Genomic DNA, 24,912 nt, shown 5'->3' on the forward strand with positions numbered 1-24,912 from the left:
AAGCAGAGCAGCCCAGTCGCACATACGGACATATACAGACACATAAGGACACATACAACTCGTCTGCTCTGGGATATGAACACTCTCGTCCAAACCTGCCTCCTGTCCTATGGTAAGTCTACACCTGTATTTGGACAGTTTTGTGAATCTGTGAACTACAAGACAAGGCTTGTCATATTCAGCTGTTTCTCTGAAAAGAATTTCTGTCGAAAGAATTTGGCCTCTGTTTGTAAAGAAATCTCAGTGAACCAATATATTATAATGGTTAAGTTTGGTTTTATTTTGTATAGTTAACATGGTCATGTTAACCATTGGGTTAAATTGTAGAACAAGATTCAGTTGTGGTCATCTGGGCACTGTTTTTGAACACTCCTGGACAAATGAGGGAATACACTGAATTGTGTTCAATTGTAGTTTAACATAATAATATTAAACATTATGTTATTAGTATCATTACTTTTATGAAATAACTGATAATACACTGACTGTTGTAACAGTTGAACTTACAGTTTAAAAGTGAAACACTGAATGAACTTTGTTCTTTGACCCGTGTCTCCTGCTTGTTTCTCACTTGTAATTGTTACCCTCTTGTTTGATGTCTACAGTAGTGTGCAGCGCTCTTGGTGTGTGGGGATCAGAAGTGACCTTCTCCACAGAACTGAGTGGAGTGACGGGGGGTCCAGCCTCTGGAGAGGGCCTCCACACTTCTTTGAATGACGATGAGGATCTGGAGCTGATGGAACTAGATGAAGAGCACTCGGGGGCAGCACACACTCATGGTATTTTAATTCTACCCATTCAATTACTGTCCCTGATTACATCAATCTAATTCAATATGCATTTTGTCATGTTTTTCTATATATGATATAATTTCCAATTGAAAACAGCTAAGAACTGAAACATGAGTAAAGTAAACTTGAGTGAACTATGCCCCCCTTGTGACCAACCTTTGGGTTTCATATCACCATGATGGGACAAAGTGATATTAATGACTCTCAGATTTGTAATATTCTCACTTTACGGCCTACAGTGTCTAACATCCATAACGATGAGAGAAAAAGGAGGAAAGGAAAAGGAAAGAGGAAAAACCGAGTGAAAAGTAAAAGCACCACGGCCCTGAACCCGGACCACACTTACAACACGAGCGGATACACATCAGGCTTCAGCACCACAGAGAACCCCTGCACCTCCACTCACCTGGACTTCTGCATCCACGGGAACTGCTACTACCTGGAGGGGCTGCACGAGCCTGTGTGCATGTGAGTACAGCTCACTCCACTGGATATCACATACTCAAACTGTACACAGAAGAACTACAGGGCTCCTTTGGACAATTCTGTTTTGTAAAACTATTCTGGAAAAAATGACAAAATTATTATCAAGTCGGAACCTCACAACTGGAGTCAAAAATGCGTATTTGGTGCACCCCATTTACTGCATAGGCTCAGGACTGAATAGAACAGTTGCTCTTAGTTGCAACCCAGATCCATGCATGCAGTGATTGCAAATGAATACACACAAATACTAATGTTTGTCTAACATTTTGTGCCTCTTGTTGCAGCTGTATGAAGGGTTACATGGGGTTACGCTGTGGGATCCAGACCCTGGAGACTAAAGGGCCCTCAGAGGACGAGGGCAGTGGCACAGAGCTGGTTCAGACTGTGTTAGTCGTCATCGCTGTGGTTCTGTCCGTCATCAGCTGCATGGCCATCGTCCTCATGACATGTGCCCAGTGAGTTTACTCTTATGTTTCACTTATGAAAGGTTCAGATGCAGTTCAGAGGTAAAACCCTTCACACTAAAACTTTAACTTGCTATAAAAGCACATTAGAGCCTCTCTTTATCTTGCTTGGTAACACATCAAAGGCAGACAACACACCCAAACACACCTTTTCACTCACGTCACCTTCTACATTGAGTTTATTAGATCGTTTGATCAAATGGTAACAAGCTTTTAGTTTGTACGTATGACGCCAATAAATGTAAATATACCTCCACACTCCCTTAGTGATTGCTGTTGCTGTGTAACCACTTTTTATCTGCCTGTGACTAAATCATAAATCAAAGTGTCGGTAAATGGAGCAAAGTCAATAGTTCAAGACAAATGCAACTTAACAATCTGTAAGTTATTTTTGTTTTTTTTATAAGAAGCTCAAGTTACAACAAGATTAAGCTTAATATATCACTCGTTTAAAGAGTTATTATGAAAATATAGACCATATGAATAAAGCCCTGTGTACCTGTATGGAACTTCAAACAGAAAAACTCTATTGTATTTCATTCGGCCGAAGTCAAAGCAATGAAACCTACACTGCGGAGAAGCCACAAGGGAAGGCACTGCTCTAAAGGATGACCCGATGGTAAAGATTTTGCTTTTGTGTCCTTGTTTTTCTAGTTACAGGTCTCATAAAAATTTTCTGGCATCATATCTTGGAAATACCGGGACAGCAAAAGAACAAGAGAAACTCCAGAAAACCCCTAGTGATGCTGCGGTGTGACGGTGTTACGTTGTTGCCAGGTATGGAGTCATTTCCCCCCGATTTTCACACATTGACAAGGCAGGAAGTGTTACAATTAAGTACAGACATATTTTTAAATTTTTTTTTAGATTTCTCCCTTTTTATATTTTCTCGCTGCGGTTCAATGTGACTGTGTAAATTGTTTAAAAATGGAAAATTAAGTTGTTTTTATTTAGTGAATGGACAGTAATACAAAAATACTACAAGGGTGATATATTTTGGTGAGACTTTGTTTATAACACAGAAGAACATGACATAAGCTCCAAAGGAATATTCCGTCATTATTCCGGAATGTTGCATGTTTTTCCAATTTTTTTCCAATATTACCCAATCAATCTTTCAATATTACACATAATGACCGACACTATTTCCTTAAAGCGACGCTGTAACTTGGGCATTGTAGTGATGATGTAATGACAACTATTCCACAATTAAGGCCAACATCCGGATGTGATTCGCACGTTAAGCGTTAATCCAAACATGAAAGAGTCGGCTTCTGTTGTGATTGCAGTGGCTGTTGAGTAAAGGCAGTTGCATCATGTCATTTGTAATAATTGCGGGCTCCAGCGTAAAGAATAACCTGGCGTTCATAAATAGCACAGCGGTTGTTGATTTGTGGATTATAAGTATTTAATCGCAGTACTTACATGTGGTCAGCGCGGGTACACACTCACTCACACGCAGCCTCTGCCAGTTTAGCAAAACAAGTGTGGTATTTGTAGCTTCCGCAACGTCATAGCACAACACAATGAAATGTTAGAATAGTATAATAGATGGATAGATAATATGATCTTCCTGCCTAAAGTTCTTAAACATTGAAGACAAGTTATAAAACACAAACAACTCTATAAAAAAAACTAAATGTTATTTCTGTCTATTGTTTGTTTTATTCCAGTGAGCTACACCTTGCGAAGACAGAGCAGCCCAGCAGATTCCAAGGACGCATGAGAACAGTAGAACTGGCTGCTTTTGTAGATGTAGTTGTGATAAAGAATGATCTGAAGCTCTTGTTAGAATGTAATTTATTGTAGTGTGATTATTTATTGCTAAACTGTCTGTACTGTATGTGGACGCTGAGCGTTCACTTTTCTTAAAAGTTTATAGCTAGTATTTTATTTATTGCGCTGCTGTTGTTATAGGTCAGACAAATTCATCTCAGTCTGGAAAAGGGATGGAAAATGATTACCAATAAAATGTCTCAGTGTTATGATGGAAATTGTTTGTTTCTTAGTTTGAATTGCATATTATTTACATTCCCGTCTGATTTGGATGTCTATCTGCTCATAAACACTCTCTTTTTGCAAAAAAACTGGCTTGACTCACACACTCACAACAATAAATATCCTTAAAGATCAAAGACTAAAATAATAGCATTTATTTATTTATATTTATGTTTCGTTGTATTGAATATCTGGTGTCTGCACTGTGAACAGGCTTGCATCTCCACAAACCTGACTCTTACTTTTCCTGGAGGAGCCTCCACCTGCTTGTCTTGGTTAGTTTTTTGTTAAGTTTATCTCCATTGAGATTGTTCTCGCAAATAGATTTAATTTCATTTTTCTATGGAATAATGAACAATAGTGAATAATGTACAACCTCCAACACTTTACGCAGTGCTGTTTTAAATTACAACATGGATTCCCAGGATGCATCCAAACACAAACATCAAATTAAATCCACTTACTTGTTCCAAAATCTCAGACATAATAGATCACAATTATAATAACTGTGTAGCTGACATAAAAGTACATCGTGGCCTGCTGAGCCTACCTGCTGCATGTTCCCTATTTGAATGGACATAATCATTATTATTTGCACAAGGGCAACAATATAAATATTTCCACTAAACCCTCCCAGAACTGCGGCTGAATGAAGTAGAGGTGTGCCTTCTTGGAACTATTTTGGGAATGTTGAAGTTACAGGCTATAGCCAAAGCAGGTATCTGAATGCTAAAAGCCTAAAAACAACAGATAAGTAAAATAAATTAAAATTAAATAAAGTAAACCCCCCCCAAAAAGTGGACTTAGTGCTTCAGTTTTCAGTTTTACTTTACTGTAAAATTATCTACATTTAAGAGGAACGTTTTATTCTACTATATTAAGCAAAATAAATAAAAAATGTAATTATTATTATTTTCATTATTATTTATTATCTATTATTATTATTATTATTATTATTATTATTATTATTATCATTATTAGAATATATAAAGGGCCCTGTTGCAGTCAGTGGTGGTTAGTTATATGCACTAATCTGTTGTCATTTAGAAAGCTAAAACTCTCTAATGTCTATTTTGGTTAGTGCGGCTAGCTAAACGTAAATTCATTTGGTGGTTTACGATTCCTGTTTACAGGCGATTTGCTCATTTAAAATATATACCGGTAATGTATTGTTTTGAATAGATATCTGCTATGGCTGAAACCCGTGAGTAATTTCACTTTGACTCTGCCTGTGGAGTTTCTCAAGTAGGTTAGTAGTCACGTTTAATGTGGATATGAGCCAAGTTAAGTAAAGAAAGTCAGACTAAATTGCTTTCTCTCTTGCAATTGGGTTTAGTGTAGCTTTTGAATCGTGGGCAGAGAAGATATGTTCAAGTGTCCAGCCACCAGAGGGATGCGATTGCAGTAGAAAAAGCCATCCATGGGCACATTCTGTAAAGAGACAGTTTAACAATAGGCTAACTTCTTGCTTTTTTAGCTGCATATGAAATTCTAGGTGTGGTTTGACTTGAATCAAAGTGAGCCCAGAAGGTTTGTGTCAGACAGTAAATACAGCAGGAATGGATATTTGGTCAGTCACATATAACTCACATGACGTTTGAATAAAAAGGTTTAGCTGGAACTGGGTGTGGTTAAACGTTCACACTTGTGTACAGGTTACTACCGGTAACTGTCATAAGGCACCCCCACAGTACTGTACTTACAGACGCTGGTAATGTAGTGTAGTTTGTCTAGTTAAACAGGCATGATTCTGTACCAACTGTGCACGGCATTGTTCACAAACACTGATTGATGATGGATATGAAACAATGCAAAGAAAAGAAAAGGCCAAACCTTTAAACAAAATATGTTTTATTTATTTTCTATAGCAATAATATTTGAAATGACCTAAAACACATGATGAGCACCATCTATCTAATCTAAGGCCTGATAATAGATTATAAAGACCGGTTTGTCTATTACTACACACAAATTTCAGACATAGTCTTTTCGATCCACTTCTGATTTTCTTTGGAAAGGAATGTGTACACTCCCGGTTTCTTGATGTCTCCACATCTAAATCCAAAGGAGGTAACACCAACTAGATTTCCTTCGCAGAGCAGTGGTCCCCCAGAATCTCCCTAAAACACAAACCAAATGTGACAATATCCACAATGCTTTTAATAGGTTTTCTTTTCTAAATTAATTGTTTTCTGAATTTCTTGTGAATATAGTGTTAATCAAAGTTTTCTCACTTGGCAGGAGTCCGCAACATTAGTTCCATCTGAGCCGGCACATATTTGTCCTCTGGTGATAATCGGGGAGAAGTTGTAGTACTGCTCAGAGTTACACTTGACCCGGTCGACCACAGTCACATTGACCGACATCAAAACATCTGAACCTTTCTCTGCGTTGGTATCAGTTTTGCCCCATCCTGCAACCAGGCAGGTGCTGCCAGCTGCAGGGTCCGCAGCTTTACTCAGAGGCAGCACTTTCACAGTCTTGCTCATCTTCACAGATTCTTTCAGCTATAGGAAGAAGGAAGAAATATACACATTTTGCTGAAAATTAAAGATGTTGTGAGTATTTTCCAGTTGAGCATTTTTTATGGTAATTTTTTCAAGGATTATTTTTATTAATATTTTGATTGCCTCTTTGCCAACACCAAATCAGTGTCCATACCTTTATCAGCATGAGGTCATTGACCCTCTCTTCTGCGTTGTAGCAGGGATGTTTAATGCAGTTCTCCACTTTTATGGTCTGCCTCAAATCCTTTTCTGCTTTTTTGATGTTGTGCACACCCAGCATCACTTTTTTAATTGGGAAATTTCTAACAATGGCATTACATCCGTGAGTAAAATAACATTTACTTGTCTTTATTTTTATTAACAAGTAGCTTACTTGTAACAGTGCGCAGCAGTGAGGACCCATTTTGCACCAATCAGCGTTCCTCCACACGATGGTCCCTTCTCAGTTACCAGCAGAGCCATGAAGGGCATTGAGTGAGGCACCACTTCTTTACCATTAATAATCTCAACACCATTTCCTGTGAAATATTCAGCAGCACAAATATTGCTCAATCATCACAATACAAATACAACTCTGTTACTCACCAGTGCAGACCAGAGACAAAGCAGATAGCAAAAACACATAAGAAAGTCTAGGGCCAATCATTTTCCTTTCTTCTTAAAGATCGTGGTTGTTGTGAGTCTCTGTTTTAAAGAGCAATGACCCCTTTATCAAGGAAATGCTCACAAATGTAGGCTGAGAAGAAGAACTTAGGGCGGAGCCTGGACATGTGATTGACAGTATGTAAGTCTGTATCAAGTCATCACACTAAACTTACCTAAAATAGTAAATTCATATTACCGGTAACCTACTATATGTATTTATAGTATGAAGCTAGTGCAGAACTAGCAGGACTCAGAAGAAGTCTTTCTGACCGCATAAAGATGTGGTTTGTGTTTCTCATGTACCACTTGCATCTGCTGTGGTGCAGAGGAGGCCGTGTGTGCACAAGGCTCGTGAAGAGGCTTCTCGTATGACTGATAATGACCCACAATGGCAACAAACACCATAAAGACTAATGCAAGTCATTGCACGTTATAGGAGAAGAAATAAAGCAACAGAACAATTTAAAATATTTGAAAGGTAAAATTATTAATTATTATGGTATAAAATATGGCAACAGTAAAAGCTTTTTTTTTTTTAAATCAATGTAAGCATAAATGATAGTTAATGAATAGTGAAGTATAGAATGGAAATAAGAGGGCCTAAAATTAAGTAGATCATAATCAATTTTAATTTGAGGAGAGAAATCAAAATATTGCAAATGATAACCACTCATTTGCATGTAAGTTACAGCAGTGCCTGGTTTAAATACATTTAAATTCATTCTACATTTTGTATTCCAATTCTTAGGTTTTACAATCCTGGAAATTAAAAATGGTTGATTTTCTTTCTTTTTTTTTCATTACAAAGACCATTAGTATTTAGATGTAATGTCATTAATACCGTATTTTCCAAAGTATAAGTCGCACCAGCCAAGAAAAAAACATAAATAAGTTGCACTGGAGTATGAAATGCGGTTGCAAGTTGAAAATAACAAATAATATCACATATAAGTCACTCGGGAGTATAAGATAAGAGATAAGATAAGTAAGTAAGTATAAGTATAAGAGACTCTTCTTTGACATAAAGAGAGCAAGCTTCAGAATAGTCTTGATGCAGCCAGTTCCCAGAAGGGATTCTTTTTGAGGACCACTGTGATCTAAGGACGAGACAAACTTGTGGACAGTGATGGAGCCAGTGCCCTTGGTGTAGAGGTGAGTGAAGTTGCTGCAGTCACTGGAGCGTATGTAACAGCTGCAAATGTAATAATCCCCGCAAACTTTAATAAACTGTAATAAACTAACGTAATTTAAAAAATGGTCAGTTTTAAACTGAATAAACCCACAAAATGTCATAAATTCCCATGAACGTAATAGCTTTGCTTACCACAAATGTAATAACAAAATAATTATTACATTTGTGGGAATTTATTAAATTTTTGGGACGTAATAACTCTCCACAAATGTAATAACAGAAGGAAACCACATATAAAAGCTCAGTTTCTTTTTTCTCAGTGGAAGATTACAAATTTGAAGCCCTCAGCGCCAGGTACAAAATATGGAAATTGGCACAGTGAAAAAAAATCCTGTTTGAATGGTCAAATTGCATGTTCAAAATAAAATGACTCAACAGCGCCACCTGGAAATGTACCTATATGGGAATTCTGACACTTTTTTGGATTAGGCCAATTGTATTCATTTGGAACAATGCTAGGTTTTAAACTAAGACTGAAATAAACCCAAAAATAATAATAGCTCCACCCTCCAACAAATAGGAAGTTGGCCATATTGGATTGAAACACCAGCGGGGATTACTAGTTTTAGGATTTTTGACCGAATTACCTCAAAATTGGTCCACATCATCTACGTGGGGCATAAATGACATTACAATTTTTATATAGAGGTCTGTGAAAGTGCCTGAATATACCTTAAAGATTTTATTTATTTTTTGTGTGATATTTTCAATTATGTGGGCAAAACAATGCAAAATACTTGCATATGACAAATAATTCTTTGTAACTTCCACATGAATTGTCCCACTGTTTAAACTCTGGATAAACTTATTCATGTAAATTTATCGTGCACAATTTTGCCTGTATCAGCAGCATTCCAAATTAAAATACCATGGGAGCACCATAGAGAGGGAAAATGTGATAGTTATGTCTGCACAATTTTATTTGTATTGTCTTTGCAAATAGGCACTATGTGCCCAAGACAAATGCTGCTGTGAGACAATGAAGTCTAACTTAAATCAAATATTCATTAGGTCTCTTCAATCATAAAAATCAATCACACCTAAGTTGAATTACAAACAGGGTTGATGTGGGTTGATGCCCTGGATCTCCCTTTGAAATTCTATCAAGTAAACTATGGATACAAACTGGTTTGCAATGCGTTCGGTAAAAGCAAAAACGGAATCGATCCGATCGGTGTCGATCGACATTGCATTTTCTGGTTGAACCCTATTGGGTGTTTTCTCTACCCTCTCATTGGACACTTCAATTTCCGTCGATCATCAAGACGAGCTGCAGCTAAACACAAACCCACTTCCTGACTCTAGACAACCCCTATGCATAGCTCCGGCCTCTTACAAACAGAGTCTGCAGGGGAGGTTTGTGGCAGTGGAAATGGGTTAGGCCAGAGGTGTCAAACATGCGGGGCCCCATCTTTATCCGGGCCGCAAAAAAAAAATCTATTTATCTATTTTGAATAGATATGTAGTGTTATTATAGCCAAAACTAAAAGTCTCGCAGTAGCAGCCAAGCGTCCCCGCGCTGCTCAGCGCTGCTGTGCTGCTGGAGCGAGTGCAGAGAGCTGAGAAGTGCCTACGTGCACTAAACTTTACAGACTTGAGCAGAGACGTGTGGCTTCACAGGGAAGAAAGAAAGGAGACAGTTTTGTAAACGTTAGAGCGGCGCTAAAAGCCACACTAATGTGGAGCTAACAACCCAAAAACAAACTTTTGTGATGACATCTCTGTGGGGAAAACACCCAAACCAGAGCAAACCTGGACAGATCAGGAGCAACAGGTAAAAGCACATGTCAGACTGTAATGAAGTATTAACAGAGTGAAGCTACTGTGCTCTGTGTCCACACTATCGTGACTGTGAATACAAACACAAAGCCCTCATTTCATTCACTACATTAATAGTTTGTCAATAAGAAAAGCTATTAGTGAGCCTCATATTGTGTTTGATATGTCATATCAGATTCATATCACAAGTCCATATTCCTATCCTGCTGCTGATGCATGAATATGGACTCTTTCACCTGCTGCAGATTTGTCCACACATATAACTATTACTACACTATATAAAGCTAAATACTTTTCTTATATTTTTAATTGTTTTATTTTTTTACATCATGGTAGGCTAACACTTGGATGAAGGTGCTCAGGAATGAGGGCAGCCTCATTCACAAACGTAATCAGCTTTAATGACTTGAGGCTGGAGGTGCAGCAGTGGATGCACAATGAGAAGAGCATTGCAGAAAGTACACAGCCCTGTGGAGTTCCTGTGCTGATGGTCTGTATTTGTGCTGTCCATTTTTGAAGTCTACTTTATATACTCCAGTAATAATAATCGGCTTGAGTCCAGCTTCCCGCTCTTGACTCTTTCGACATGTTGAGGTCTGACTTTCACGCATTGATTCTGAGAATATGACACATCACATGCAACCGGGGTCTTTTTGCACTCGGAGCATCATAACCACAGGAACCTTTCTTATGAACATCTGGTGAGTTCACATCCTTGCAAAATCAAAACGTAACAAATGAGAATGACAATGTGAACATTTGGAGAACTAGTTTGCAGATATTTGAAAACAACCCCCAACAATGCAGTGGCACAAGTGTGATTCTGAACCAACTGTCCTCTCAGAAACAAGAACTGATGAATGAATACAGTTTAAATACATTCAGTGGAGAGAAAATGTCGTCTAAACCATCTTTAGATGAGTTGGGGCTAAAGAAAATGGGAGAAGGTTTCGTAAAATATGATTTTATTTAATACTAATTTCTGTTTGATTTATATTTATTTGGGGAATTTATATTTGATATTGATTTGAGGGTTTGATTATAGTGTGTTGCACTTATTTTATTTTGGGAACATTTATTCATGCTGTATATTGTTTCAGTAAAACCCACAACATCATACATCAAATATAAATTCCCCAAATAAATATAAATCAAACAGAAATTAATATTAAATAAAATCATATGTTACAGTTTTAGAAAATAACAAATAATTAACTGACATAAAATAACACAGTCTTTCTCTAACTGGTACACGTAGTGCTCTGCAGTTTGACCATTTGTTTTTTAATTAGAGACATTCATACATTTTTTTGCCCTCCTTTGGTTTAATCATTATTTGATCAGATTTTTAGACCATGTTTAGCCATAATTTAGACCTGCTAAAGTATAGGTTTAGATCTGGTGGTACTCTGAAAGCCAAATGTTACATAAGGTTTGAAAAGTTGTGAAAAGTTTGAGAACCTCTGATCTGAAACAGGATGATTGAGCACCATCTAGTGATAAAGTGTTGAACGCAAACCCTCATATCCTTGAAATACCATGTAGCCTAGATATGTTCCCTTTGTGAAGACAACAAAAAGAGCAGGCCATGGAGTGTGTAATCAAGAAGACAAAAACTACAGTGTTAATGTAGACCTTATACAATAGACTAGCTTTAGCATTTGGTGTTGCTGAAAATGTCCCACTCGGGTACTGTGGTCAAGGACAATGGTGAGAAAGACACTTTGAAAACAATTTTCCCCCAATCCCACAACTATTATTTTATTTCAAAATATTAAACAGACAAACAAATTGTTATGGCAAAAATGTCAATATTGGACTTGTAGGAGAGCAATAATAATTAGATTCAAGACTTCTTTATTGTGTTTCCTATCCACTGCCGTTGTTTCTCGGAGAGAAAGGTGTAAACACCAGGCTTTTTGATGACTCCACAATCGATTCCAAAGGAGGTAACACCAACTAGATTTCCTTTGCAGAGCAGTGGTCCTCCAGAATCTCCCTGCAACACAAACCATGTCACAATGTCCACTGCTGTACTTGGCATAAAACATTCAGTGCTTTTAATATATTTGATAAGTGTCACCACATTTGTTTGTGAATATAGTTTGAATCAAAGTTTTCTCACTTGGCAGGAGTCCGCGACATTAGTTCCATCTGAGCCGGCACATATTTGTCCTCTGGTGATAATCGGGGAGAGGTTGTAGTACTGCTCAGAGTTACACTTGACCCGGTCGACCACAGTCACATTGACCGACATCAAAACATCTGAACCTTTCTTAGCTTTGTTTTTGGTTGCGCCCCATCCTGCAACCAGGCAGGTGCTGCCAGCTGCAGGGTCCACCACAGCTTTACTCAGAGGCAGCACTTTCACAGTCTTGCTCATCTTCACAGCTTTATCCAGCTAAAAGGTCAGAAATATAAAAATGCAGCAGTAAATTAGTATGCATAAAGATTTATAATGTTGCTGAAGATCTGTTCTGAAGTATTCCACATTAACCATAGTCCCAAAAAGTAGTTCTGTCATGTAAAATGTCATATTGTCACAAATCTACCTCTATGCAGACACAGAGCATCAGATATATACCTTTATCAGCATGAGGTCATTTACTCTTTCTTGGGCATCATAGCAGGGATGTTTAATGAAGTCTTTCACTTTCCTGACCTGCCTCGAATCCTTTTCTGCTTTTTTGATGTTGTGAACACCCAACAACACTATTTGTATTGTATAATTCACACTGAAATTTAATGAATTAGTAAATTACAATTTCATTTCACTGTTTTACTTTTATGTTATTGATTTAGATTTGTACTTGTAACAGTGCGCAGCAGTGAGGACCCATTTTGGACTAATCAGCGTTCCTCCACACAATGTTCTGCTCTTGTTTCCCAGCAGAGCCATGAAGCGCATTGAGTGAGGCACCACTTCTTTACCATTGATAATCTCAACACCATTTCCTGTGAAACATTCAGCAGCATTAACATTGCTTCAAGCATCACGTAACAAATACAACACTGTTACTCACCAGTGCAGACCAGAGACAAAGCAGATAGCAAAAACACATAAGAAAGTCTCGGATGAATCATCTTCATTTCTTCTCAGAGATTGGTTGTGAAGTAATAAGTGCTGTTTGACTGAATTTCGGTTTTAAAGAGTAACTGACCCCTTGACTCCGCCTATATTAAAAAATGCTGTCAAATGTACAGAGGGGAACATGGTCATGTGATTGTACTTTCATAATAACTTTACTTTACACATTTTCAGGATGTGGCCTGTTCCAAGCTTTAAGTGTGACTCACCAGAATTAAACTGTGAACCTCGAAATGGTGGTTTGTGTCTGTCAGTGATCATCACCTCAGCTGTGGCGAGGGGAGGGGGGTAGGTGTGCATGGTGTGTAAAGGAGCATGCTCTGAAGGTGTAGCTTTATTTCTATAAAATATTACATTAATACACTTGTCTGGAATGCCCAAGACTACACACTTTTATTAGATGTTACTCAGAGAAAGTAGGAGGGACTAGCTCAGCAGGCAATGAATACAGTCCAAGGCAAGACATTCAAATCAATTTATTCTTAATGGATATTGGTATCGGCGTAGACATTATTTCCTGAAAATTGTGACCCAAAGTTATGATCATTTATTTAACCAGGAAAGTCCCACTTACGTTCAGAATCTTTTTTTCAGGGAAGAACATGCAAACTGCACAGAAAGACCTCACGCTGCCCTGGAGTCAAACTATTTACAAGGCATAGACATAGTATATGTCCTCATTGGTTTAACAAGAAGTTATATGACCTTTCTTTAACAGAGGTTCTTGATCAGGCCCGAGCTGACCGTTGATTGGCCAAATATCAGTCACATCACTATCTTCTGATTCATTTTCAATCATAAGTAGTATAACTGTTCACAGGGCCAAATGTAGGTCTACATTTACCTGAGAATTTACTGATGCACTTGAGGTAACTGAGAACAAACCACAGCTCTTTTGATTAGTGGGTGCTCGCTCTACATCCTTATTTTTTCAATGAGCTGTTCATCCAATCCCCCATGTTTTCAAGAAAAACATGTCAACAACTGTGTCCTCTGAAGACGCCTCCATGGGTAACCTGTCTTGATTGAACTCCTTCAGTTTTCCTACAAGATTGAATAAGAGGATATATTAAAGCAGGGCTCATACAAACCCATAAAAAGTGAAAGTATTTCACACTCACCTTTTTTTAAGACAAGGTAAAGAACCCAAAGTGAAGGAGCCAAAAGTAGGACTTTTATAAACTTCACTATAATATTTCGAACATTATTTCCTGTAACAGAAAAGACCAATAGGAAAGGGAAGTTGATTTAACTCTATATAAAAATATGTGATGGAATTGCAAAAAATTCCTACCTGTTTTAATATACAAAGTAGTAGGACCAGACTGAAGGCTACGAATCCTCCCCGTTGTGTTGTCAGGTCTGGTAACAGAAGCGGTGATCTCAAAGGAATAGTGAGTGGCTGACGTGAGGTTGGAGATGTGGACAGTGATGGAGCCAGTGCCTTTGAGGGATTGGTGAGTGGAGCTACTGCAGTCACTGGAGCATGTGGTCACTGTGTAACTGTGATGCGTCCTCTGCATGAAAGTGGACACATTCCAGCTCAGAGAGACACTGTCTAAGTGCGAGACCCACGACACATTCTGTGGTCCCACCATCAAGGGTCCTGAGACAAAACATCACGAAAGCTTTAACTGGACAACCAAAACATCAACAGTTAAACATACTTATATGATACTTCTAGGGGAAATATGTATTATTTATAATAAGATCTTACCTTCACAGACAGATGCATGGTGCTCATCCAAATATCGTGAGCACATCTTATTGGTTTGATCCAGCATTGCTTCAAAACTTCCACAGTGGCCCACAATGTTGACCAACCACTGATCATAGTCCAGACCTTCCCCATTCACCCAAGACCAGCTATGATCTTGACTACATTGCAGGCCAATCCAGAAGCTAACTTCCTCTCGATCAGTATCATTGTAGAGGTGCCAGTATTGTCTCTCTGTGTTCATGACAGCCAGGTCTACAAAATGTCTCATGCAAAACTCCTGCGATTGGTCCCAGGACATAGGCCTTTGAACCAGGAAGTACTGCGGCACATTGTCCGCCACTGTCAAGCCGTGGCACACCACTAGAAGGTGAACAAAGGAGACCAAAGGAATCAGATAAGATATTTCATGTACTGTGTGCATGCAATACAGAGACAATACACTTGACATAAAGTGGAGGATAAAGTATTGAGCTGGTTAAACCAGAAAGTGCAGTCAAACTAAACAGGAGCAGATTATTACAAAAGAAAGTGAATAGGGGGCTGTTCCAATTGACTTCTATTTATTAAACTGCTTCTCATTGTACATGACATATTTTATGAGGTGCGTGTGATTTTTTGTAAGTAAAACATCTTGAGCAATCTGACAGTTTTAAAATTGAAAACCAAAGAATGTCAAGTCAATATTTACCCAGCACGGCCAGTTGCTGCAGAAAGTTTGTCTCAGAAGTAAACCTAGAGTTGCTGGAATAGGTCATGTTTTGTTGTTTCCCACCTCAGGATGATGTTGTTAAACTCCCAATAACCTACTGTACCTGCCAACCCAGGGCATTTATACCATGGGAGCTGACGTACTCACAATGACGCAAGCTTGGGTGAGTGGGCGGAGCTACGGTTACTCGCCTGCCATCACCAGGTTGATCTTTTACAGTTAGTCTTGCTTCAAAGTCAACAATGCTTTAGTAGTTCTGGCCATTTTAGCTCTCAAATTGTGATCCACTAAAATGCATTTATCAGTTGGAAGCTATTGTTTTTAGCATTACTTAAACTGTTTGCTCTGTATACCAGCAGAGGGCAGATCCAGGCGTTTTGTGTGGTCAGAAAATAGGCCTGAATGACTTATTACGTACTTATTTTGTACAATATAGGTCAACATTATCTTAAGTCCATGACAGGTGACAAAATGAGTCTAATTGTAGTAGTTTAAGCCTGTTAAAATATGTTAAGCCCTGAAAGATATACTGTGTAGCAATATACACTCTATAACAATGCAAGTATTATCGCTGAGGACGAAATGAGGACCTGTCAGTGTGAAAGAAGTGCATGGTTACCTCTTGCACCATGTCCATCTGAACAGTTCTGATGGGAATATTCAACGTTCAGGTTGTAAAGGTTGGTTCTATATATAGCACAACAGTTCCACCTTCTTACAAGTTATTTTTAGTTGTGGCTGTTCAGAGTATAATCCAGCTGCCAATGATTTACCACTTGCCCAGATTCCTTTGCGCACACAGATATGCACAAGGAGGAAGAAACGGCAAAATAAACAGACGTAATATCTGTGTGATCAAATCTGGAACAGTCTTCCTGAAGATATGAGTCAGGCCTCTACTCTGAGGTAGTACAAATGTAAACTCAAAACCATTCTGTTCCGCTGTATGACCACTCAAATATTTTTTTTCTGGGCTCACTTACAATGTGATTTTATCAGTGGTGTTTTATTTATTTTGTTGCTTGTGCAATGTTGAAGCATGCTTATGTACAGCGCTTTGAATTACTGTTGTTTACAAATTGGGCCTTACCAATAAATTTACTTTTTATACTATATACTATATTTGACTTGTACTTGAGAAAGCATGCACACTTCTGCCTTATTTCAGCCTGCGGTGAGTTGAGGTCTGACCTTCACATGCTGAGAAGACTCGTCGCATGCTGCAGGGGTCTTGTTGCACACAAAAGCACCATCACCACAACAACCTTCTTTTTTTTAAATGTAAATTATCTGGTTAGTTCACATCCATGCAAAACCAGCAGAGTAGCAACTGACACTACAAGTGGCCTGCTTTATATGCAATTATCGTATTTAAATTCAATTATTATTATTATTATTAACCTATTTTTTTTTTTTAAAGTAATTAATACACTTTGCACAACAAAATGCAAAGCCACATGCAGTAATCTGTGTTTTCTTGCACATAAAAACACATTCTTTAAAGGAAATATCAACTTTTTTATAACCATTGCTATGCTTACTTGTGATTATTCAAAAACTTCAGACTCCAGCTGATACAGGTAGAGTTCAATGTGATGTGGCTTTTTGGCAAGAATTAAAACGGGTAAATTAAAATCAGTGGATCAGTTCTGCAGTTTAAACAGCACTTCAATTGACCTGTTTCTTTTATTAAGCCGTTTACAGTGAACAACATGTACAGTTAACAAAATGTTAAATCATTTTAGCTATGTAATACTAAATACTCTTCAGTTGTCTTCTTTAAAGCAGAGCGGTGGAAACGGAATTGTCTATAGCAAACCACAAGAAAGCTCAGTGACTTCTTTCACTTCTTATGATAGAGAAAGACAGACACATATAATATTTACATGTCCCAGAGTTGTACTGACTGATCTGCTCCAGCTGTGAAGATCTGAGAGCCATCTTTGTTTAAGGCCAAATGCAGGACTCGTTTTGAATGACCTGAAATGAAAGTAGCACAGGACTCATAACGTGTTCTAGTAATATATTGCAGCACGTGAGTAGAACGTATAGGTTAGAAGCTATAATTATATGAATTGCTCAATTTACTCATCATGTTATTATAATATCTGAACGCTATAACAGTTGAAGAGAAGAGATTAAGTCATTGTTCCATAACCCCACTTAATAGTTGGGTGCATATTGTTTCATTCACCTGAAAACTGGTGAGTCAAGGTAAGATCAGGGCTGTCCCAGAGCCAGGACGAGATGTGGTGCTGGGGAACACCGTGGCCTGTTACCAGACTCTTTTTCTCTCCATTCCATCTGAGACAACAGACCTGAAAGCAGACATGCACACATAAGACACGTTTGATCCCCTTATATTCTGCTGTGAGACTAAATAAAATAAGTTAAACCTGGGAGTTTGTTTGGACAGAGGTCAGACAAGTCCCAGATTCGGTGTCCCAAATCCTCACTTCTCCGTCTTTCCATCCCCCGCCTGTTGCTATTGTATGTTTCTGCCATGGACACCAATGCATTGCCTAGCAGAAATACAATAAACACATTACCATCACAGAGCAGATTAAAGATTGAGTTACAACCAAAAACAAGGGGAGTGTTTGTTTGGCGTTGGTTGGAGAGGACCATAGGTGCAAAATGGCTGCCTCGCCTCATTAACTGTGCCCCAGGGCAACTACGACAACCAAGGCTTATTCAAAGATGTTTATTGTCACTACCATATAAAGAGTACTTGACATGCAATAGACACTATAACCCCACGTAGTTTTTTGAAATGTTCTGATGTTCCACTGACCTTTACAGACGTAATCTGTCTCATTGTAGTGACAGGTTCTTGTAAATGTGTGTTAATGTGGCTGTCCCAGACGTGAAGCACGCCCTCTGTGGAACCACTGGCCAGTAGCTCATCCTCTGACCACTGCAGACTGCACAGCGCTCCCTGCTGAGTGGCTTTCCCAACCAGGGCTCCTACACGGGGGTCGAAGTGCTGGATGTGTCCCAGGTCTGAACCGCTGCAACACAATCAGGGATGCTAAGTTCATGAGGTTGAATAAAATATTATAATGTGACATCCATAAATGCAATGCAATGTACTTTACTTTGACTTTATTGTATTTATTATGCTTTATTTAACTGTAAGAACCCATAGAGATTGAGACCTCTTTTCCAAGGGTGACAAATGTCCGCACACAGTATAAAACATTTACACATCTACACTAAACAAGAAACATAAAACATTAAAAAGACAGAACTAGGTTTAGAAGCACAGAAAACCCCTCAGTGACACCAGCTCACACAACTTTAGTTCTGACTGGAGAGTTCCAAGGCTCGTTTCACCAGTCAGTCCGAACCCGGACGACAGACTTTGGTTTATATGATAAATAAAAATATGAATTTAAACCCCACCTACTGACTAAGTTCTGCTTCCAGGAAAGAGCTCTCACCGCGGACTGATGAGACGGAAGACACTTCTCACTGAAACCACGTTCCACGTCCCACAACTGAAGTCAAACAGAAAGACCACATCAACTGTCATAATTTAAGGTGTATCATTTCCCCTCACAGCCTTATGCAAACCACAAGCAGAGTCTTGTTCCATTAAAGTATTCTACCTCTGTGTCACCTCTTCTGTTCCCAACACAGAGCCCTTTGCCATCGCGGCTCCAGCATAAGGACAGGATTGTTTGGCTGTGTGGACTGTCCTGCCCTGGAGTTAGTTTGGGAGCCAGGTGCCCCACTAAAGCACAGGTTTCTGAATTCCAAAAGTAAACAGAGGATCCCAGGGCTAAAGCAACCACACCATCGCAACTGCAGTCGAGAAGATTAGTGTCTGTGAGAAAAAAATGTTTTAAACATGATTAGAAATGTTACAATTGTCATTTTTGTTGTCAAAGAAGCACATTGTCTTACAGTAGTCGTCCACTAGTGATGGAGCAGCCAGGCTCATTTGTGACTCGGACTGTGCACTTAAAACACAAAATGGTTGTAGATCATCTGAAGAACCAAGAAGATGAATCACATCTGTGACCATTATATTCTGTTTTAAAGATACAATTTGTATAGTTTCTGAAAGAGGTTACTCCGCCTGCTTGTCTCCATGGTGGTTATTGCTTTGCCCAGAATGTCGCATTATACTTAACTATCTCCATAGAGACAAGCAGCTGACGCCACCTGACCATGTTACAGATCAGATCTGTTAAGAGGCGACAACGCTCATAGTAAAAATGCAGGGTATTTTTAAACTGTGAAAACGAAAATAAATGCAGGGTAAATTAATTTGCTATCACATTATGGTATACTCCAGATAAGTAATAACATTTCCATGGAAACAAGCAGGTGGCATATTCTAATCCAGTTACATAAAATTTGTTATGCCATTTTTCATTTTACATATTCATTTATAATCTAAGACTCTTAAGGTCAGTGAGACTTGACCTCATGTCTGTCCCCGTGTCTGGGTGTGTTTTACCCGAGCACTCCTCCCATCAACCCAAAACATGCACCACACTGTAGGTCAAATCCTCCAGCTCAACAATAAAGTGTACGTTGACCACAAGCACAGGACAGTACCAGGACAGTTGATTTCTGCATGGTCTTCACCAACTGGTCTCCACACCATCATCTGGGAAAAAGTAATTAATTTATTCAATATAGCCCTGTAATATGGTTTAATTTTCACAATTGTTTCCCAGACACAGGTTTTCAGTCAACATGGCGGCTTTCAGGTACTGGAACGTGAAAAGGCCATTATTCATTGTAGAAAAAGCTTCAGTTGTAGTCATCTGGACTCAGTTTGAAAAAATAGACGTTTCGACTCTCATCCAAGAGTCATTGTCAATAAAAGAATTTAGATCGAGAACTCCGATATTAATACTGTTCTGTGGTAAGACCCGCCCATTGGGAGGAGCCTTCCTGAAGTAGAAAGAGTTGTTTGTTTCAACAGAAACTCCCCCCTTGTATCTACCGAGCTAGCCTATTCAGAATCTTAATGGCCTTTGTCTTTGTGAGACCCTGGCTCAACCACCCTGAGTACCTGATTAGCATATAAATGTCCTTGTCCTGGTCCTCTACCTTTCCAGGGGTTCAGTAACCCATTATAAATAACAGGAAGATTAAACCTTAGCCCTCCATTTCTGTTTAAAGAAGGTCTTTCTTTTTTAACAAAAATAGCTTCCTTGACTCCTCTTTCAAACCATCTTTTCTCCCTGCTTAAAACCTTCACCTCACCGTCTTCAAACGAGTGATTAGAGGCTTCAAGATGGAGATGCACGGCGCTCTGTGGACCTGAACTTGTATTTCTTCTGTGCTGATAGAGCCTCTTGTGTAGAGGCTGTTTCGTCTCACCTATGTACCGTTCTTTACAGCTTTCTTCACTGCATTGGATCGAATAAACTACATTGCTCTGTTTTTGAGTCGGCAACTTGTCCTTAGGATGAACCAGTTTTTGTCTTAAAGTGTTTCCTGGTTTAAAATAAACAGGGAATAAACCAGGAAACACTTTAAGACAAAAACTGGTTCATCCTAAGGACAAGTTGCCGACTCAAAAACAGAGCAATGTGGTTTATTCGATTCAATGCAGTGAAGAAAGCTGTAAAGAACGTTACATAGGTGAGACAAAACAGCCTCTACACAAGAGGCTTTATCAGCACAGAAGAAATACTAGTTCAGGACCTCAGAGCGCCGTGCATCTCCATCTTGAAGCCTCTAATCACTCGTTTGAAGACGGTGAGGTGAAGGTTTTAAGCAGGGAGAAAAGATGGTTTGAAAGAGGAGTCAAGGAAGCTATTTTTGTTAAAAAAGAAAGACCTTCTTTAAACAGAAATGGAGGGCTAAGGTTTAATCTTCCTGTTATTTATAATGGGTTACTGAACCCCTGGAAAGGTAGAGGACCAGGACAAGGACATTCAGATGCTAATCAGGTACTCAGGGTGGTTGAGCCAGGGTCTCACAAAGACAAAGAGGATTCTAATAGCCCATTAAAATTCTGAATAGGCTAGCTCGGTAGATACAAGGGGGAGTTTCTGTTGAAACAAACAACTCTTTCTACTTCAGGAAGGCTCCTCCCAATGGGCGGGTCTTACCACAGAACAGTATTAATATCGGAGTTCTCGATCTAAATTCTTTTATTGACAATGACTCTTGGATGAGGATTACAATGAGGGATTACACCGCCATTATTCATTGATATTCCAATGAAAAATCCACACTTGTTGCGCCTGATCATTTCTAGTCACTAGGCCTTCAAACATATATTATCCTCTGTAGTATATGTATCTGAATAAAAAAGCCTTGAGTAGATACTTTGAGAATGAGGCCTCCGAATGAGAATGTTAAGGTTTCTGAAACAAACCGGCTCCGCTGCATTGTCCTTGTGAAGCGGTCTGTGCGAGGTGCTGGTATGTGGTGGGAGCGTTACTCTCTGGGACACCACTCCTGTTTGTGCTGAAGAAAAGACAGAAATAAAGCAGATGAGCTCATACAATCTTAGTAGACAACATTACACCTTTGTGTTACAGTGCTGTTATTGCAAGAAAAAAACTACAATTTCTTTTTTTAACTTTTTAACCTATTCATTGTTCATTGTTTTATGTGGCACCGAATCACCAAGACAAGTTCCTCTGTTTGTGAATTATGATAATAAACAATGTCGGTGTAATCCCTCATTCGTCCAGGCGTTTTCATAGTAGAAAAAGCTTCAGTTGTAGTCATCTGGACTCAGTTAGAAAAATTAGACGTTTCGACTCTCATCCAAGAGTCATTGTCAATAAAAGAATTTAGATCGAGAACTCCGATATTAATACTGTTCTGTGGTAAGATGGGCGGGTCTTACCACAGAACAGTATTAATATCGGAGTTCTCGATCTAATTGACAATGACTCTTGGATGAGAGTCGAAACGTCTAATTTTTCAAACTGAGTCCAGATGACTACAACTGAAGCTTTTTCTACTATGATAATAAACAATGGCAATAAACCCTTTCTGCTTCTGATCTGATTCTGAAAAACCTACTCTAGTAAATATAACTGACTGGAGAGGGCAATGGGGATTATCTTACTAATAATACCACTTTTAGCTTTCCTCATAAGTAACAACACCAATGAAATCAAATCTTTCATGTGATGACAATGAAAAGCACCTTTAGCATCAGTCTGACACAGCGCGTGGTCCGTGTCAGGGTGAGGTCTGGGCGGTGAGTCCAGCCACAGTCTCTGACGCACCGTGTCCAACATGAAGCTGGTGTGTTGCTGCCCCCTGGTGGGCAGAGGAGTGCTGGCAGCAGGCGCGCCCGCCCTGTTCTTCTGATCAATCCGCCTTCTGAAGAGTCTATAAGCTATAGAACATCTGTCATTCTGCACCTGGAAAACAAACAGACAACAAACAGACTGATTTACATTACAAGACAAGTCATAAAACTCACTATATCTATCTATCTAAAATCTGATTAGGTTTCTTTCAAAGTTGCAATAGTATTTCAAACTAATTATAATGAATCCGTGCCCACATGTTGAGTAGCTTTATATATGTTTTAATCCTTAGTTAATCCTCAGGCTCTGCTCTCCGGGGCTTCTGTGCGATCTGAGGACTGGAGGCTCCAGCAGGGGCCCTCCGCCTCCTCAGTCAGTTCTTCCCCCTCCAAGATGGAGGCTTTAGGGGGCTACCCTGCGAAGTCCTCCAGCCCGAGAGCCAAACGCCTGACGGTGCTTCTGAGTATGACCGTGGGTGTAGGATGTCTATTCCTTCTGCAGACCCAGCTGGTGAAGCACAGAAAGCCAAAAGACTTTTACTCTTTCGACGTGAGAGACGCAAAGGGAAAGACGTGTTCCCTGGAGAAGTACAGAGGAAAAGTAAGTCCACATCAGCAGCTATCGCCCCTCACTAACCGCGGATTGAGCACAAATAAGACCACGAGCTGCCAACGACACCATCATGTGCACATTTATCTTTTGCATGTTGTAGTTTTGAAGTGTCTTGTTGTCTCGTTCTTGTCCGCACAGGTCTCTCTGGTTGTAAACGTGGCGAGTTACTGCGACAAGACGGAGGCGAACTACCAGTTTCTCCAGGAGCTGCACCGGGAGCTGGGCACGTCTCACTTCAACGTTCTGGCCTTTCCCTGCGGTCAGTTTGGAGACACTGAGCCCGGGACCAGCAGGGACATCGAGCATTATGCCAAGTCTTCATACGGAGTCACGTTTCCTTTCTTCAGCAAGATCAGACTGCTGGGCACAGAAGCGGACCCTGCCTTCAAATTCCTCTCAGGTAAACGCAGCACAGGCCGCTATAACTGTGTATAAGTGTGTTTTAGAGTCACTTATTATGCCCTTAAAAAGTTATTTATGAAAGATTTATTTACTGATTCATTTATTGATTGTTACAAGTTTGTAAAAAGCTCTATTGCAGGGAGAATTGACAATAGACAAGGGCTGGGCGATATGAGAGAAACTACCCTTGCTTATTGGCTATTGATCAATTCAGAGTTCAGATTTGTATTTATGTCTTATTAAATTGGCTTTCAACAATTCCTTGAACCTGAACAAGACAGACCTTCAATCAGTGTCATTTAACTCTAATAATAAGTCACATTTCTTTCTCAAAAGTTAGAATTCTACTCCAAATACATGCTTTTACATGCTTCTGTCAAGAAGATGGGCTGTGTGTGAACCTCACCATTTAAATCTCAGTCCTGCATAAAGTTTGGTTAATTGCACAGCCAGACACTTGGCTATATTTTGGTTGCTGCCTGTCAGAGGTTTGATTTCAGGGAACAACATAGTGGAGTGTGGTAAAATGCTCTAAAATGTGCTCATCCTCTTTGCTGCACATGATGGGACTTATTCTCCCACTTATACTGATTCGGTTTGAGGAGTTACTCTTGTTCATTCGGGGTAGAACATGGACAGTTGCAGTTTATTGAAGGGCGAACACAGACACAGGCAAATAATGTCCCCAAAGAGTCTCATATCACACATTTTGAATAATACCAGTTATTTTATTTCATTGTTTCCATGCGCCAATTCATTATGACCGTTATTTTTCAGATTCTGTGCAGAAGACAGTAAAGTGGAACTTCTGGAAGTTTCTTGTGAATGCAGAAGGAAAAGTGGTTCGATTCTGGAAGAACACTGAACCATTGGAAAGTGTGCGTGAGGATGCAAGGGCAATGGTACGAGAAATCATCTTAAAGAGGAGAGCGGAGCTATGACACAGTCTACTGACTTATGTCTCCTGTGTTCTGAGAGAAAACTCTTTTGTGGTGAGGATAATGCATCTTCTAACCGTGACCACCTGTGTGCAACATCCTGTGGACAGACGGCATCATTGCATTGAAAAAGACTTTTAAGTAATTTTATCTGAAGTGCTTCGACCAAATTGATGTTATGCATGAGTTTCTTGTTCATAATAAACAAATACTGTTGATATTTAGTATAGTGGATTTGTGACTTTTACAGCAAATGGTTGTGATTTGTTGGTAGGCCTCCATCTGATTAACGTACATGTCTGTTATGGTTACGGTTGTGTGGACAGTTAGCGGGCAG

General features: G+C 39.3%; 5 protein-coding genes across 6 annotated transcripts; 2 read left to right on the forward strand and 3 right to left on the reverse strand.

The window, feature by feature from the left end:
* Nucleotides 1-3,735, forward strand: areg (amphiregulin). Its single transcript, XM_072433116.1, has 6 exons — nucleotides 1-112; nucleotides 606-779; nucleotides 1,031-1,259; nucleotides 1,562-1,732; nucleotides 2,396-2,518; nucleotides 3,415-3,735. Exons 1-5 carry the CDS (start codon nucleotides 76-78, stop codon nucleotides 2,496-2,498), a joined length of 714 nt encoding a protein of 237 aa, XP_072289217.1. The 5' UTR covers nucleotides 1-75; the 3' UTR covers nucleotides 2,499-2,518; nucleotides 3,415-3,735.
* Nucleotides 3,736-5,632: 1,897 nt separating this feature from the next.
* On the reverse strand, nucleotides 5,633-12,959 carry LOC140346874 (granzyme K-like). 2 transcript variants are annotated; one of them, XM_072433093.1, is made up of 5 exons: nucleotides 6,832-6,943; nucleotides 6,620-6,764; nucleotides 6,401-6,548; nucleotides 5,974-6,246; nucleotides 5,633-5,859 (listed from the first exon to the last, which is right to left on the reverse strand). In XM_072433093.1, the coding sequence occupies exons 1-5, from the start codon at nucleotides 6,890-6,892 to the stop codon at nucleotides 5,701-5,703; spliced, it is 786 nt and encodes a 261-aa protein (XP_072289194.1). In that variant the 5' UTR covers nucleotides 6,893-6,943; the 3' UTR covers nucleotides 5,633-5,700. The 2 variants fall into 2 exon arrangements, with proteins under 2 accessions (XP_072289194.1, XP_072289195.1); XM_072433094.1 differs by lacking the exons at nucleotides 6,620-6,764; nucleotides 6,832-6,943 and adding an exon at nucleotides 12,673-12,959.
* On the reverse strand, nucleotides 11,675-12,578 carry LOC140346876 (granzyme K-like). Its single transcript, XM_072433096.1, has 3 exons — nucleotides 12,447-12,578; nucleotides 11,988-12,263; nucleotides 11,675-11,861 (listed from the first exon to the last, which is right to left on the reverse strand). The coding sequence occupies exons 1-3, from the start codon at nucleotides 12,456-12,458 to the stop codon at nucleotides 11,709-11,711; spliced, it is 441 nt and encodes a 146-aa protein (XP_072289197.1). The 5' UTR covers nucleotides 12,459-12,578; the 3' UTR covers nucleotides 11,675-11,708.
* A 4,172-nt stretch (nucleotides 12,960-17,131) lies between the features above and the next one.
* Nucleotides 17,132-21,794, reverse strand: LOC140346873 (cell division cycle protein 20 homolog B-like). Its single transcript, XM_072433092.1, has 9 exons — nucleotides 21,729-21,794; nucleotides 19,949-20,000; nucleotides 19,289-19,372; nucleotides 18,991-19,208; nucleotides 18,785-18,879; nucleotides 18,174-18,390; nucleotides 17,776-17,901; nucleotides 17,574-17,697; nucleotides 17,132-17,359 (listed from the first exon to the last, which is right to left on the reverse strand). The coding sequence occupies exons 2-9, from the start codon at nucleotides 19,998-20,000 to the stop codon at nucleotides 17,262-17,264; spliced, it is 1,014 nt and encodes a 337-aa protein (XP_072289193.1). The 5' UTR covers nucleotides 21,729-21,794; the 3' UTR covers nucleotides 17,132-17,261.
* A 1,184-nt stretch (nucleotides 21,795-22,978) lies between these two features.
* Nucleotides 22,979-24,691, forward strand: gpx8 (glutathione peroxidase 8 (putative)). The gene is made up of 3 exons (XM_072433095.1): nucleotides 22,979-23,223; nucleotides 23,374-23,635; nucleotides 24,415-24,691. Exons 1-3 carry the CDS (start codon nucleotides 23,017-23,019, stop codon nucleotides 24,576-24,578), a joined length of 633 nt encoding a protein of 210 aa, XP_072289196.1. The 5' UTR covers nucleotides 22,979-23,016; the 3' UTR covers nucleotides 24,579-24,691.
* Nucleotides 24,692-24,912: the final 221 nt, after the last annotated feature.

The sequence above is a fragment of the Eucyclogobius newberryi genome, unplaced genomic scaffold (genome assembly GCF_026437365.1).
Source record: "Eucyclogobius newberryi isolate DKJ021-1_F unplaced genomic scaffold, fEucNew1.0.hap1 SCAF_6, whole genome shotgun sequence".
Taxonomy (NCBI): Eukaryota; Metazoa; Chordata; class Actinopteri; order Gobiiformes; family Gobiidae; genus Eucyclogobius; species Eucyclogobius newberryi.